At 45.5% G+C, this 16201-nt stretch overlaps 1 protein-coding gene across 1 annotated transcript; it reads right to left on the bottom strand.

The window, feature by feature from the left end:
- Positions 1-4580: 4580 nt before the first annotated feature.
- LOC103777646 (ras GTPase-activating protein nGAP-like) lies at positions 4581-16197 on the bottom strand (the record flags this gene model as incomplete). Its single annotated transcript, XM_008945206.1, has 5 exons — positions 4581-4745; positions 9510-9597; positions 10097-10299; positions 11644-11778; positions 16048-16197. Coding segments are annotated over 5 exons (741 nt in total), but the record flags the coding sequence as incomplete, so codon positions are not given.
- Positions 16198-16201: the final 4 nt, after the last annotated feature.

Raw genomic sequence — 16201 nt, forward strand, 5'->3', positions numbered from 1 at the left:
GGTGTACTTTGTTGAAATAAAAAATAAATTATTTAGAGCTATCATTGTAAAACAGTTCTGTGTAGTAACACTCTTATTAAGGCCCTTGAGACAGAAAATCTATTTTTACAGGTAGGATTCCTGGCAGACATGGTCTGTAATGACATGCTCGCTCTCATGGGAGTTAACTTACTGTGGAGAAAGAAATACCAAAAACCATCAGCCTAACTGTAACCCCTTCTGCTTTGTCAGGCTCAGCTGGATACCTGGGGCCATGCTGATCACCGATGGAAATATGTTTAATAGTTCAACCCGGACAGGAATTATTCTCCAGGAACAACACAGACATTTTGCAGAAAACAGACAGAATTCACACAGACACGGTGACCTTAGCAGATAAGTACTGCTGACATGTTCCACGGGGGCTGCTGCAAAACTGACACACTTCAGTCATTGAGTTTTCAGATTAAATTCAAAGCTGATGTGTTTAAACAAGTATGAAGCCATGAAATTAATATATCACTTGAAAAAAAAAAAAAAAAGCCTAGATCAACCCAAAGCAATTGCAAGAACAAAGAATAAAACCCCATTTCTTGGATGACTTATTAGATGGATATGGAATTTATTACTGGATACACCTCATATTCTCCAACTAGAAAATAACACATCCCTTGCCATGCTCCTCTGGATCCCCTGCCTGAGTTATGCACCTGGAGAGGAGTGTTCCAAAATGTGTAGCTGCGTGAACTTGTGCTGTTATGCACAGCTGCCCATTTCTAATAAAGCAGGGAAGTAACAGCCAGAAATTCCTGGATGTGAAACCTGTTTATTTCACTTAAAAAAAAAAAAAAAAAAAAAAAAAAGGTCTGAATTCCTAGAGTTGCAAAGAATGGGCATTTACAGGCAGCCACTCCTCCCTCTCTCCTCCATCAGAGCCTCCCCCACGTCACCCTGGCCAGCCCTGTCCTGCACACGCTCTGCAGACACCACACGTGTCCCACCAAGGGCCGAGCGCTTGGGAGCTGCTCCGTGCCGGCTGCCGGCTCTGAACCCCTCGGGGCTCTGCACGTTGGGAAGTCATCCCAGAACAGAACTGAGCGACGGTGGCCAGCACTGCGGCCCCAGACGCCAGGACGGGGCAACTCTTCTGCTTCACTCTTAGGAACACACAATATTGCTCCTAGAGGCTATTATGTTTTTCCTGCAGCGCTTCCAAATGAGAGCAGCAGTTCCTTGCAACAGCATTAGACACACCCTGATGCCTCTGCTGAAAGTAGGAACCAAAACAGAATGTCTAGAATGCTCATCATCAGACTCTGCACAATTTACTACTTCTCTCATTGCTGCAGAAGCCACTGGCTGCGAGTCTTAAACCAAATGTGATCAGGCCCAGCTAGGGCTCTAGCTCCAAAACAGACAGACCTTTTGGCTGCCACGTGGTTCAATGCCACTTGAATGTTATCAGACTGGACAAAATAGAAGCTGGCATTTTCACATATTGTCAGCTTGAGGCGGCTTAAAATTTCTCTGGAAAGCTGCTTGGTAACAAACTAGGAGAGACAGCTGCCTGCAGAACTCGGGAGCGTAACGTTTTGTTCTTCCGCAGCTAATCAATTTTTGTCTTGCAGCATTGTGAGTATGCAACCTTCACCCCCTTTTGGGTCAATAGGCAGCTTCTCCTCTATAGCAGGAGTTAGAGGAGTACGCTTTGCACTTTAGGGTAGAAATCAAAATAGAAGAGAGAAAACCAGCCTAGCAACAAGATGTGAGGTCGATACTAATGGGTCAGACTCTTAGAAGAGCAATTTTTTTTCCTACAAGCATTCTACAAGCTTAAGAATTCCACAGGAGAAGGTACTTTATTAGAGTGATAAGTTACCTCACCAAAACATATCTATCTTGGAGCAGGTATTATTTCCCTTCTAAAAATCAGGGCTGAAATGTTGCCCCTATTGCATTTCTCTGCAGAAACCAAAGCGGACACTCGGAATTCTTCAGCACCAGAAGCACCCATACTGTTTGCACTGTGTCCTAAGTGAGCAACGCACACGCCTGCCTGAAAAGGCTACTTTGGGGAATAAGTTCCCCCCGATAGCAAAGGGGAGATGCAGGTCACACAAATTTTCAACAAAAAGAGGTTTTCAAAGGTATCTCGTAAAAGAGAGCTACTCAGAAGACAGATTAATGCGGACTCGATAGGCTGCCTACAGCTGCGATGCACGAAGGAAAGAAGAAGGAACTTAAAGGCACGGTTTGAGGAAGAAAACATTGGAGGTCAGCAATGACCCAGAGCTGGAAGACGGTTTGGAAAGCATGGGAAAGAAATCACTACTGAGAAAATGCAGAACACAGCCCCAGGTGTGTCAGACAGTGCTGACTTTGCTATGGATATTCAAAAAACAAAGACAGGGATGCTCCTTGGCCTCAAGTACCAAGTCACATTTGGGCAGTCAGGGACTCTTTGATCTGGAAGAACTAAGCATTAAATATAGTGTTCTCTAGACATAAATTAAGAGCCGAGGCCTTGCTAGGAGAGATTCATACACATTTTTCTTACACATCCTACAGTGCAGAAGTTGTGGTCTTTGTATTTATGCATAGTTAGTAAAGTAACATACTCATGTGATGATATTTAATTGAAGTAAGACAATAATCAGGCAGAACAGTTAACATCCAACACTCTTGTCACAAGCTGCATTTTCTCACAGAGATTAATTCACGTCCAAAGAACAAACAAACTTGACAACAGACATTGTATTTGGGTCCTCAGTATTGCCAGTCCTCCATGTTCAAGGCAACATGGGTCACTTTAAGGAGGTCACAAAATTGGATTAGAAACTCCTACATTTTTAAAGTAGTGTGATTTTAGAGATTCAGAAGCCAAGCCCAGAAAAGATAATCAGCTCAGCTCTGAGCTTCTCCATATCACAGGAGTTTCAGCCAGGTAACCTCACAGCCACCTCACTAACTTGTTTCCAATTGCTGCCTGAACTGTTTCCTAAATACAACCCAGTCAGGCACCTTCTCAAGGTTTTGTCTCCTCCTGAAGTCAGCTTTTCCAATTTCTAATTTCCAAAAGAAGTTTGAATGCTTAACCACACTCACTGTTATATTTCTGTAATTCAAAATTGCAACTGCCATTCCAATAATTTTATTTACCTTGAGAGTTTGGGGGCTAGAAATAATAAAACGCTAAAGCAAAGATTCATATACTATTACTTAACTCTAGAATCTGGGGCTTCAAAAAAACCCTCTCAGACTAAATATTGTAGCATTTGATGAAATCATGAGAATTGACAATACCATGTAATTTATTGTTAATCTTTTACAGTTTGTGAATGTTGTTACTTTCCATGAGAAGGTCACTTTGCAATTATAAACGTATCCACATACAGCCTGGAAGTATGCTCCTAACAAAATGCAACTGAAAGCAATTGGAAATGAAAGCTTAGTCAAAACTCCTTAGGAAAAAAACTGGCATATACAGAACTTGGAAAAAAAACAAAAACCAAACCTTTTAAAGTACCCAGAGAAAGGAAAACTTTGGTGGAAATGGAAGATCTTTTAACACGAACATGCAGAAAGCATCTTTCATTGGAACTAGACTGACTAAGCTTGTGGCTGAAATAGTGAAACTGAACAAAGAGTTAAAATACAGAAATCTTCTAGGCAAAAGGAAACATTGCACACAGAAGCCAACTTTTCTGGGCATGGTCACCCTTTGGTTTGCCCCTTCCTCAGAGCCCTGACCTGACTGCTCCTGATGGAGCGCAGAGAATGAATTCAGGGTGCCACTGCAGGGTGCAGGAGGTGGGAGTTGGATAGAAATTTTTAAAACAAGTATTTACAGGTCTGTAAATTCTCAAAACAGAAAATATAAAACTGCATTTTTACTGGGGTAAAAAAAGAATCCTACCTTGAAAAACTGCAGATTCCCTCTGTCTGTCTGATGGGAAGCCTGACTGTGTGCAAATGCAAGGAAACAAGCTTTGCTGCTCCAAGTTTTTACCTTGTTCAAAAAGACTGACAATTTTTTACTATTGAGCTGGCATTCAGGTAAAGAACAGCTAAAGAGGAGGGGAATAAAACCAGCGGATGAGTTTTCTTATAGAATTCATTTCACTACTACTTCACTCCACTTATGTGTCAGGCAACCTGACATATACAGCTGCTGTCTAGTGTAACCCACTGCTCATCTCGCTCGCTCTCACCCACAACACACATGCACTCACACTCCCCTCTTCCTCCTCCAAGGACTGCAGTGCTTTCAACAAGAGAAAAAAATAATAATAAAAATAGCAATAATTAAAAAAATCTACAGTATTCACTCCTTTTGGTATTTTACATCGGCATTTTCTGTACATGACCCAAGAGCTCCCTCTATTTACACAGTGATATGGAAGGACTTGTTCTCGGGAGCCCGGTTCTCCTGGCCTTGAGTGGGGGATTAAAGCCCACCTTTCAGAGTTCTTCTTTCTCTTTTCCATTTTTTAGCAGCATTATGTAAACCTGGTGAGGGGAAGGGAGGGCTATCTTGAAGGTTTCTTGAGTCTGCTCCCTCTTGCCCTTCTCCTGGGGAGAGGCCGGCAGCATCTGCCCGGTTAGCAGCTGCTGTTTTTGAATTCACCATTCTCCGTGATGGAAAGCTTGGTGGGGTTGGTGGGGGAGATGCCATTGCGGACCTGCATGCTGTAGCGCTCCTTCACCTGCGTCAGGGCACTCATCAGCCGCGTGTTGGCCGAGTCCAGGGACACGATCCGCTTCTCCTGCAACAGACACCCAGGGGGTCAGAGCTCCCTCGCACGGGGCCCGCTCTGCGCCCCACCAGCCTGCTTCAGGGAGACTCCGGGAGCCGGGGCTCTGACAGCCCGCCCTGCGGGTGGTTTCTAGGCAGAGGCAGCTTGGCTAACATTCTCTGGTGTGATGGGATGTCTGCCTCTTTCTGTTTTCCCGGGCTAGCACGGCCCCTGCGTGCCACGGGCTTCTCACAGGCCGGTCGGGCCCTCCCGGCCTTCTTGCGTGATGGAAGAAGGTGACAGGGAGTCACAGTTAGGCTGGTGAACTGACCCAGTCTCGGTGGCTTTATCCAGACAGCCTCCAACAGAGGCAGATGGAAATGCAGTACTTTGCCGTGGGTTGGGGGGAAGGGTGTCGGTGTTAATAACAACAACAGCCAATTATTATTCTTTTAAAAAATATGTTAGAAAAACAGAAACAGGCAGCAAGAAATAAAAGTGGTGGAGGTTTCATCTGGCAAAGTGCAAGTGGTCTCTAATGGCCATCGTCTCTGTATTTTGGATGGAGTGTGCTCAGAACAAACTCATGGTATGCTTGAAAGAAATAAAGAGAAGCAGACAATGGCAGCCTGCAGTCACCAGCAGGAGTGAGGGTGCAACAGCAACACAGAGAAGAAGCAGCCAAAAGCTACAACTAAGGGTTCGTTCAAGGTGAAGGGGAAGAGGGCAGCGTGGGTGGAGGGGGAGATGCCATTGACAGAACACAGAGAACAAACACTGATCGCACTGCTCCTAGACCCATTCCAGCTCAGAGGGGCTCCCGGGCTCCAGCCAATCCAGGGTTCCCACACCCATGTTTTGATCCTTCTGGCACACAGAGTGCCAGCCTCCACTTTTAGCAGGAAGCTAAAGGATGTGTACTAAATTTATTAAAAAATATTACACAGCCTACTAACAGCTAGATTAACTGCCGTGGGACAAGGCACTGAGGGGTCAAGCCAAAGAGTTGGTGGCATGACTATAAATTACAATTTTCATCTTCCCTTGGAAAAAAAAGAAAAAAAAAAACCCAAATGTAGCCACACAATGCAGCAACAGAGACAGCAAAAGGTAAATATGATCCCCATGCTACCAGCCGATTGGCTTTTTTCTTCGAGAAAGAAAAAATGTCTCATTTACTTGAATGGAAAAAACTACATGCAGGAACTCTTCCCAGTCCAGCCCATTGAGAAACAAAATGGAAGGGAAAATGATGCACAGAAGGCACACACGTAAAGGGATACTGCTCAGGAGACCTAAGAGCTACAACGACCCCTTGAGATTTTGATCCCAGCACATCAGCTCTGTGGTACATCAACAATCAAGTTACGTTTGCTTTTCTCAGAGGGGTTCCCCACAGGGGGAAGTGTCAGGGTGCAAAAACAAAGCAGAATTTAAGTACTGCTTGTATTACAGCCCTGAAGAGACTGATGTTTGTGGAGCAGAGCAAATGGCGGTGGAGGAGGCATGAGCAATGAACAAACAGCAAGGCAGGCTACAGCCTGCCCGAGAACCTGCCCTGATCCAGTCAGCGTGAGGAAGGAGAACGGACAATGGAGGAGTTAGAGGCCTGAGCCCTTCCTCATGCTGAAATAAAGCCTGCCAAACACAGGTGCCTTAGCAGAAATGTGTTCTTTGGCAAGTTAAAGCTCCTCCTTGGACTAAATTACACCTGGAATATATATTTTTAAATCAAAATCGCTTTCCAAAGAAGATAGCTTTTTTCCAAAGACTTAAAAACGACAGGCTGGTTGTTTTCTGGCACTGATGAGCGCGCACTGTGGCAGTCTGCAAAACAGCTGGAGATCTGCACTTGGAAAATCAATCTTAAAAGCATGAGCTTGGTGAGTAGAGGCGTCTTCTCACTCAAGGAAAATACAGTCTATCAGACATGTCTCTGACACACACGATTTGGGCACAGGGAGTGGGAGGAGCTGGAATGGGTAGGAGGTCAGCACACTGGGCCAGGACTGGGTACTGCTCAGCTAGAGAACTGATCGGGTTTACTTGCCTGTTTGAATTATCTCATCCCCATTTATGACCTGTAATTTAACACAGCGGAGATGTCACTTGCAATAGCAACTGGGCTCGTACTCTTTGCAGCTCCACTGCTCGAAGGAGAGAGTCTGGCCAGCCCTAGTCCCTGCCCAGTGAGGGAGGCCAGGACAGACTCCAGAGCCACAGCGCACACACAGCGCAGCCCAGTGCCACGGCCACCGGCTCGGGTGCTGGGCACAGGGCTGTCCTGGGGCACCCGTGCAGGGCTGCTGCTGCGCCCCACCACGCAGCACAACAGCAAGTCCAGAAAAGCATCTCGTGCCAGTGGGACTCAGCATGAGAAGCCCGGGTTGCTGCTGCTTCCTAGCAGCCATTTAACTCTTCAAACAGCTGTGATAAGCCAGGTTCCAACTCCGCTCTGCAGATCACGCATCAGAGACCTTTTCCTCTCTAGCCACTGCTATATCCCTTTGCCAAGTGAGTCAAAGACTAAGAAAAATCTTCCAAGCGCAACTCAGAGGGATTGCTGCAGAACCCAGCAAACACCTGCGCTCCTCTGGTGTGTCTGTTCTGGACCTTTCAGCAGTTTCCTTTTCTGCCCAGGTACCCATGAAAGGGCAGTAACAACCAACCTTCCTTCCCCTGTGAGCTGGCGGACACTGAAGCAGTTCAGGTTTGCTGATGACCTTGCCTGCCCCAGGAGCTAAGAGCACTTCAGAAATGAAAAAAGTATCAGATTAAAAGAGGAATCACTAACACTACTGGTTTGCTACTATTTTTTCAATAATTTCCCCTGCAGGTGATAAATGATGCATCATTTGTTCAAGTGTGATCAAGGACCACACCTCTCCAGCCCTGAGGGTTTGAAGCTTTCACAACTCAGCAGCAGTCCCCTCTGCCAGCTGGTGACACCATGGGATCAAACTGGTCCACCTTCCACCTTGCTAGTTCCTAACTCCACACTGGGGCTGAGGGCCTACTGGCAGAGACAGATAACAAAGGGAAGGACAAGTTTCTTATCCAGTCACAATCACTCAAATCCTCCCCTCCAAAAAAAAAAAAAATAAATCACTTTTTATGAGTGCTCAGTGCCCCTTTCACTTTCTTGAGGCAGATGAAAAAGGCCTCACCTCCTTCAAAAACCAGGCTGCTGTCAGTATGAGCTGCCATTCCACCACTGTGCAACAGCAACATGCCCTGACTGTGCCTATCTCCAAAAAATCACCCAGCATGTTCAACTTCTCCTCCAGCTTCCACTTGCAATACTCCCTGATCAGACTGGAGGCTGCTGTACTATTCCCCTACCACCAAGAAAATAAACACGTGCAGCCACTGAGTCCATTGCTGTTCATTCTCCAGCAGGGCACTCTCCCCCTCAAGTCTGCAGAGAGAGGATTCAGTCTTGAGCTGCACCTAGAAAGGGTGGCAACTCTGCTGTCTCCATGTAGAGCATCTTGGACACTAACTAGGAACTATATATAGTGGGATTTTTTTTTTCCCTGCAAGGCTAGGTAACAGAAGTGCAATGTTACTGTATGCAAGTAGTTTATTCAGATTAGAAGGCACAGACCCAAAAATACAGCTTTCATGAACAGTCTTTCTGAAGAACTGTGGGAAAATAGGCAGAGGCAGCAGGAAAACCAGAACTTTTCAAATTATCAAAAAAAAAAAATCTGCTGTAAATACACTCCTGGCATTACCAGGCTTTTAAGAACACAGTTTTTTTCCTATTTCATATTTTCCCTATAGTTCCATGTGAGCTCAAACATTTGTCTTATTCCTGGCCATTCAGCAGACAAGGTCTGCCCTTTTGTGCTCACTTACTCCTACGTTCTCATGCACCAGCACCAGCGTAAACAGAGTTCAAGTGAAGCTCCCCACCACTGCCACTCTGTGCGCAGGGCAACAGCTTTCTAAAATAACTTGGATCATGCCTGAATCAGTCATCTTCTTAAGATTATCTGTGCAGGCAAGTTTACAGTTGGAACTACTGAAAAGCCCAGAAAGCAGGAAAGACATCCTCCAAATGCAAGTCTCACAAACATAACATGGCAGGCAGATACCAAACCAGTGTGGGGTTCTGTGGTAGAAGCTTTGCTCTCTGGGATCAGCACAGACACAGAAGAAAAGCCAAAATGATCCCACACAACACACCCACATGCATTGCCCGCTGGGTCCCACGTTCTGCAGCTAACTTGTGTTGATGGAGGCAAACACTGCAGGTTTGTGGCAAAGTGGGCATTTCTCCAGGGCTGACATGGACAGTCAGATGGGGTGAAATGCCACATATGACATTATACAGGGCAATGCTCCATTGCAAGCATTCTCTTTTCTTGACTTGAACATTCCAAGCCATGCTTTTAGCTTGCATAGCTGAGATGCATGCACGTGGCAATTGAACTATGCTGGTATGAGGCACAGCTCTTCCAGAGTACCCAGGCCCACGCTTCAAACAATGTCTGCACAATGCTCCACTATTCCTCTACCTCCTTGGGATCTCACAAAGCAGAAAAGGTTTTGGAGAAGCGATCAGTCCTGTGATTTGTTGTCAGGCTGTCTCAAAGCCTAGCGTCAGACAGTACCTTTTTATTAATTAAAAACCCCAATTCATCTCCTAGAAGGTAGTAAGTCACATGTGCAACACCATGGGCCAATACCGACTTGGGAGCTAGGATCAACACTGGGGCAGAAGGAGAGGGGAAAATAATGAGTTCTACACACAGAACATTTGGTTCTTGGAGATCCTGAGCTCCTTACCTGCGCATCAATAATTTTCTGCTTTGCATCGATGACAGCTTGCATCTCTGCATGATCCTTCTTCAGCTCCTCTTCAACTGCCATGAGTCTGGTGAGCAAAGAGAGGTACAAATCAGGACAGTTCAATGCTATTCTGGAGTGATTCAGGTACTCTGGCCTGTTGATTTCTCTTCTCTGATTGTCCTAGCTCTACAAGAGAAGAAATCTGCTGCACTTGGAGTAGCTTATCTATCCATCTGACACTCTTGATTGCCTAACCTTGTTATTCTCAAAATGGACGCTGCCAAAAATGTAACTGCTCTGAACAACATACTGCCTTGAGTATAGATTCCAAACAAAGAAAAAAGACCTGTTATAAGTACAACAGAGACAAGGTTAAAAATTCCTAAACCTTTTACTTCATTCTCCTGGCAATCTGAGGCAAGTTTCCACACTTGCATTCCCATTTCTTCATCTGTAAGGTGGTATGGTATCAGTCCAGAGATGTCAAGAAGCCCATGCAACTACCTTCCTCAGTGTCAGAGGGAAGACAAGACACATGGGAGAGCTGCTTGTCCTACACAGTCCCAAGCTTTCCAAAACCTCACCTGCTGATGATACTTTTCATCTGGCTGTCCTTCTCCTCCTGCTGCCTGCGCAGTCTCTCCTCACTGTCTTCCAGCCTCGACTTGTACTCCATCAGCAGCTTCTGCATTTGCTGCTCCTGCACGAGGAGCCGCCGCTCGTACTCCTCCAGTCGGCGACTCGACACCTTCAGCCGCTCCTTCAGCTTCGCTATCTCTTGCTCATACTGCAGGCAGCAGGAAACAATCGGATGCAAAGGAGAGAGATCAGATCATTACAGCCTTCTGCTGCTGATCAGAGAAGGACACTGCTGTTTTACTGAAAAATAAACTGACAGAAGCAAAGGAAATGACAAGCAAACAACTGTGGGCAACCACAGACAAGGAGCACCCAGGCTCCTGTTGAACATCAAGCTATTCCCACACTGTAGGACATCATTCTGTGGCACAATTTAAGCTGTCAAAGGACTCTGGCATGGCTCCTCAGCACTGACCAGTAACATCCCCAGTGACTCCAGACTCAAGCAGTCTCCAGACAGAAGCTGCTATAGTGCTCAACTTTCAGAATATCCTGAGGTGACCAAACTTAGAAACCAGACCAATATGGGACCCAGAAAACTCACTCCTCAGACCTATCAAGGCATGAAACGACATGTGAAGACAGAGCAAATAATTCACTACAAAACAGAGCCTTTAAGTTAACTTGGCTGGAGCTTTGTTCTTCTGTTTACTATCTCTGTAGACCATCACTTCTGCAATAATGCAACGAATCTCAACATATACTACTTTGGTTTGGGTTCATTCACCTTTCCTGATAATCCTATGTTCCTGCTTCTTGTCCACCAAATGTTCTCCTCCTCACTCCCTGCCTTCTCAAAATACCAGACCTCTTACTAAACTTCACCACCACAGCAGCATAGAGGTCTAACTGTATTTTGAAAAATGGCATCTACTTCTGAAAGTAAATACACTTTAAAAAAACCATCAGGGCCATTTCTGTGCAGCCCAGAAACACTGTACTATCTCGATGAGAGGCGTTGGCCTCAGGTGAAGCCCAAGACAAAAATCTGAATGCAGCTACAGATGAACACTGACTTGCATTTACAGAGCCTTGTATAATCACCTAAGATATACTCAGGTTAACAACTAGCCTTTTTTTTTTTTTTTTTTTAACAGAGTTTAATGATCACTAAAATGTTTTGCAAGAGTAAAAAAATGGTGGTATGCTGTAACTATAGTGCTGTCATAAAACAGACCGACTTGAGCACTTAGGCAGCACGACTCAGGGGGCATGTAGAGCACCAAAGAGCAGCCTGTAATGTTCCAACTCTCTGCTCTGTCAGTTTGCACCCATTTGACAAGCTACAGCACGTACATGGGTTCAGCTGTAGCATGGGACATGGTGCTACAGACAGGTGTGACAGCAGGTACAGCAGGACGTTGTACCAACACAGCCTGTGCTTGAAAGCATGACGGCCACAGCAGCACCCAAAAGCCATCCTGAACTTGGCTGTGGGGTGGGCAGGACTCACTGGCAGCCCTTGGGTTGGCTCCACACACACAAACTCTACCTTCTCGGCATGCTTGACTTCATCTGGATTCTGCTCTGCATCCTCCTCTACTTCTTCATACTGTCCATTATTGAGAACCCATGCAGCTGTCCTTTCCACTGGTGACATTGTGGCAGAGTCCACAGGTGACTGAACCTGCAGCAGAAACACCAGTAAGCATTTTTCAGAGAAACTACATAAAAATCAGCTCTAAAACCCAGGTTATTTGGAGGAGAAAAAAAAGATCATGAATCTGTCAGTCTCAAAGGATCCCCAAAACCTCTCTTGCAGTCACATTTCATCCTCCCTTGACTCTGCACCCACAGCACTTAGCTGAGTCCATCTAAAACCAACACACTTGAGAATTTTTTCTTCCTCTCTAAGTGAGCTTCTCTCTGGAAAAGATCTCGTTTCCACATCCTGTTCACATCCATCATCACCAGATTTTCAGTAAGGCTTTTGCACAGCAAACAGAGCAACCATACTTCTCTTGCAGCTTGTCCAGGTAAGACAGATGAGTTTCTGAGGAGCTTAGTCTGGGAGCAGCTTTCTCAGCCAGGCTGCAGACAGACTCTGCAGAGGAGGACAGGGCTGTGTGGCTTGGACATGGGACAGCAGAGCAGCACCTCGAAGTGGCAATGAGGTGTAACGTTATCGCCATCAGATTCAGATGGTCTGTCATAGCACATACACCCAGACACGGCTGTGCAAGGAAGTCAGGGCCAGCAGGGCTCACTAGGAGAACTGCAAGACATCGTATCAGAGGGTATCCTCTTTAAGGGAATCCAAAAAGGAAGCCAAGAAAAGAAACCCGAAACTCTCCGCCCAGCTGGGGAAAACATGGCCTGCTACAAATTCCAAGCAATTTTCATGGACAAAGACAAGTTTATAAGCACAGGAATTAGCATAATTACCCCTGAAAGAGCAATACTGTCTTAACTTTTTTGAGAAATGTGAAAGATCAACTTCTCCTCCTCCTCCAACTGTAGCTTCTTTTTGTGCTCTAGCAGCTCTTCAGCTCACTGCCTCGTTTCACTGTTGTACCACAGTGAAATGTGCTTCCTGTCAGGGGCATTCTGAAGTCTCAGTTTCACCAAGGAGTTCTTTATGGGGGAGTAACAGCTTCTTTACTTGAGTCAGGCAAGGAGGGATCATATCAACCTCCATTTCTGTTTCTCTTGTTCACAAGGACAGGGCTGATGAGCACTGTGTATGTCCTACACTGGCTCTGGCCAGAGAATCTACCTGCAGCAGCCCAGCTGTCCTGAGCAGTGATGAAGATTCCAGCACTGGAAGAAGTCTCAGCAAGGATGGGTATAAAGGCAAATGAAAGGAGTAGGAATTACACAGAAATCCATGGATTTAGGCAAAGGCCTTTTTGCTAGAAGGAAGTCTTCACAAAGGGAAGCCCCTTTCGAGTGCAGCGTGACAGCTGGGCACAGCTCCTTAGTTAAGGTTTTTTGATGGTATTTGCTGTCAGGCAGCCATAGCAAGAGAGACTATGACTGTGTGTGGCTCTGCCACCAGCAGGCTCTTCTCAAAGATAAATACTTTGGCTCTAGGAATTGCTGGAGGAATTAGGAAGAGCTATGGATGAACACTGTCACCATTCACTGGAGTTATGGAGGAGTAAGACAGCAGAAGGGTGAAACTACATCACCAGCCTTGTAACAGAATGCTGATCAGCAGCAAACCTTGCCAAACAACCTTGCAAGCTGCAGGACAGAATATTTTCAGCAGTCAAACTCGGAAAGCCTACAAAGACCAAGTGGATGGCAAGCCCTTCACATGCTAATGGGTTACGAGTTACACTCTAATAAGGGGCAAAAAAGAAAAAGCCTGCTAGGAACATGGATTAATTCATCTCTTTGCATCTCTTCCAGAGGAACACATTGACATTTCTGTTCCCACCTACCTACTAAATGGAAATGGAAGGCAAAAAGTGACCTCTCCCAGCAAACAAAGCGCCTAGCTCTATATTCAGAAACAAATGGGACTTGTAGAGAACAGAGTCTAATAATTATATCGCCCACAAAGCATGCCCAGAAAGAACATGCCCAACTTCTCCATTCTCTTTTTCTCTTTAAAATACGAACAGAATTCCACAACACAATTTGCAATTAAAAGGACACAATAGAATTTGCCTCAGAAAATTTCTGGCCACTCGATTTGGCACACTTCAAGACATTTCTCAAGGGTGTGGGGAAGGAAAGAACAAATTGATTTCTCTGAATAAAGCAGGAGCAAGTACTCTAATGAATCCAGTGGAAACAATTAGTATGGAAAGCAGAGTGGAAAAATAAGATGCACATTGCCTTCAAGGGGGGGAAGGAGCCTGTCAGAGTCACAGGCATCTATGAAGCTGCATGTAAAAAGTGACTGGAGAAGGTGGACATCCAAGACAGTCACTGATGCTAAACAAGCAAAGGTAACTGATTTGCTTGGGGACAGTGGGGTAATCACCAGTTTAGGATGAGAAGAGCCAGGGGTTTGTGAACAGCCAACTGAATGTTCCTTGTAAATACACACAGGGAAGAAGCACCCACGTAGGGTGTATGTACAAAGACTGGAGATACACCACATCTACTTTCTCCCCCTTATTTTAACGCCTTCCAAGTAAAACCTTCTCTGCCTATTTGTGTAGGCTCTGCCCATAACAAGCCCTGAAGGAAAGGCACCAGCTCCTCAGGGATCCAGGCTATGGCACTGCACAGAACCACACAACAAACAGCAGACCAGACAATGCAGGTCCTGGATGCCTGAGAACTGCAAGGGGAGTTTTTTTTTATCTTCTAAATTTATAGTTGTTATAGGCCTAAAAATTTCCCACCACCTCCACACCAGGCTTAGCTGTATTCAATAATCTTGCCCAAACATAAAATACACACTCCAAAGCAGGTCACAAACATATGCACTTCAAATAATATGCAATTACTTCTTTTGGTATTACTAATTTGGCATATTACGTTTTGCTTTATTATTCAGTGTTTCTGATCTCCTTGTACTTTAATGAACTTGAGGTATCAAAGTAGTTTTGAAGCCATGATTGCTCCTGGGTTCCCAGGCACCACACAGATTTCTCTCTTTTTGACTGTAACATCCAGGAGTTTGCCAAGAAAGCTACACCAACAGGGCTACCAGCAAAACCTTTGGCAGAGGAGGAGCTCACGCTGGCAACTAAGTTCTCCTGCCAGCTACCTTAGAAGCCAAAAGCCTTCCCACTGTGTAACCAAGTCCTCACCAGTGCTCCTGCCAACAGAGCTACGCCATCCAGAAGGATCACAACCTCTGCTCCTGGGGGATGCAGCCTCACCTGCACGGTGCAGTTACAACCTCAGGGGCTGCAACCTTCTGGAGTGAGAGTCCTCACTCACCTGCGTGCGCAGCAGCATCCTTCCTAGAAGGTCTTGTGGGAAGCAGCAGCTTAAAAAATTTCCTTCTGTACTAGGCAAGGTAAATCAAACATGACTCTGTTTACCCTCACAGTGACCACAGAAGAAAACAGTAAACCCCAAGGAACAGCACAGGGGTTGCCTTCAGGAGCCTCACCCTGCCCAGCTGACAAGTCAGTACCCACTAATAGAACATTTCTAGAAACAACCAACCGCCTTCCCTCTGACCTGCAGAGCACAGTGAAACATTCTCCACCTTTGCTGTAGTACACTCATCTTCACAAGTGAACATTAAACTAATTTAAGACAAGATTTTCATACACAGCGAATCACAACATGAGGTTTTTTTCCTTCCTTTTTTTTTTTTTTAAGGGAAAGAAGGAATGTTGGCTTTTTGACAGGAAACTCTTGATTTACAGTCACCTATGAACAACTGATAAAGCGCATTAGGAGTTGGTAGATACAAGTACTCCTTCCCAGAAAATGTTTGCATTATTCATAGTTTGGGATGATTAATGAAAAAAGAGTATTTATTTGGGGACCAGCAATAGATTGTTGCATCACAGCGAAATATAAATTACCCCACACTTCAGACCACTGCACTTATTTATTATTTTGGCAGCCGTTTATTCTATGATATTTTATCTTTGTTTATTCCTCTGTTTTTAGGGAGCTGTGCTTTTAAATTAGCACCACAGGGCAAATGCAGTCTCACGTGGCAGTCTTAAGTAACATTTGGAACAAAGCTGCTTCTATTCTTTTTTCATTCAGGGAAATTTTCCAGTTTTGTTTCTCTCAGCAGGCTTGCTGCTACCTTCATAAATGGAAACCATTATTTTTTTTTAAATTTAGTACAAAAGCATTTAAAAGTAAGCAAGCAAGGCTTGCCAAGCTTGGAAGGGTAACAAGCACGACTATTCGTGCTACTGGCTACTTGCTGAAGCGCCAGCGCTCCTGATTCAACTCGAAGGTCAGAAAGCTTTGAAGGTCAGTGTGGTAAAGACGAAGGCGCCTGGAAAGGGGCCCCCCTTACCTGCTGCGTTTGCTGCCTCTGGATCGCCCTCACCTTCGGGACAGGGCTCTCCCTAGAGGACGAGGACTGCTGCCGGGACCGGCTCCCGTTCTGCAGGGGCTCGGCCCCCACGGCCCCCGACACGCCGGAGGCGCTGCCCGTGCTCCGCAGGGAC

Source organism: Merops nubicus, unplaced genomic scaffold, assembly GCF_000691845.1.
Source record: "Merops nubicus isolate BGI_N331 unplaced genomic scaffold, ASM69184v1 scaffold17088, whole genome shotgun sequence".
Taxonomy (NCBI): domain Eukaryota; kingdom Metazoa; phylum Chordata; class Aves; order Coraciiformes; family Meropidae; genus Merops; species Merops nubicus.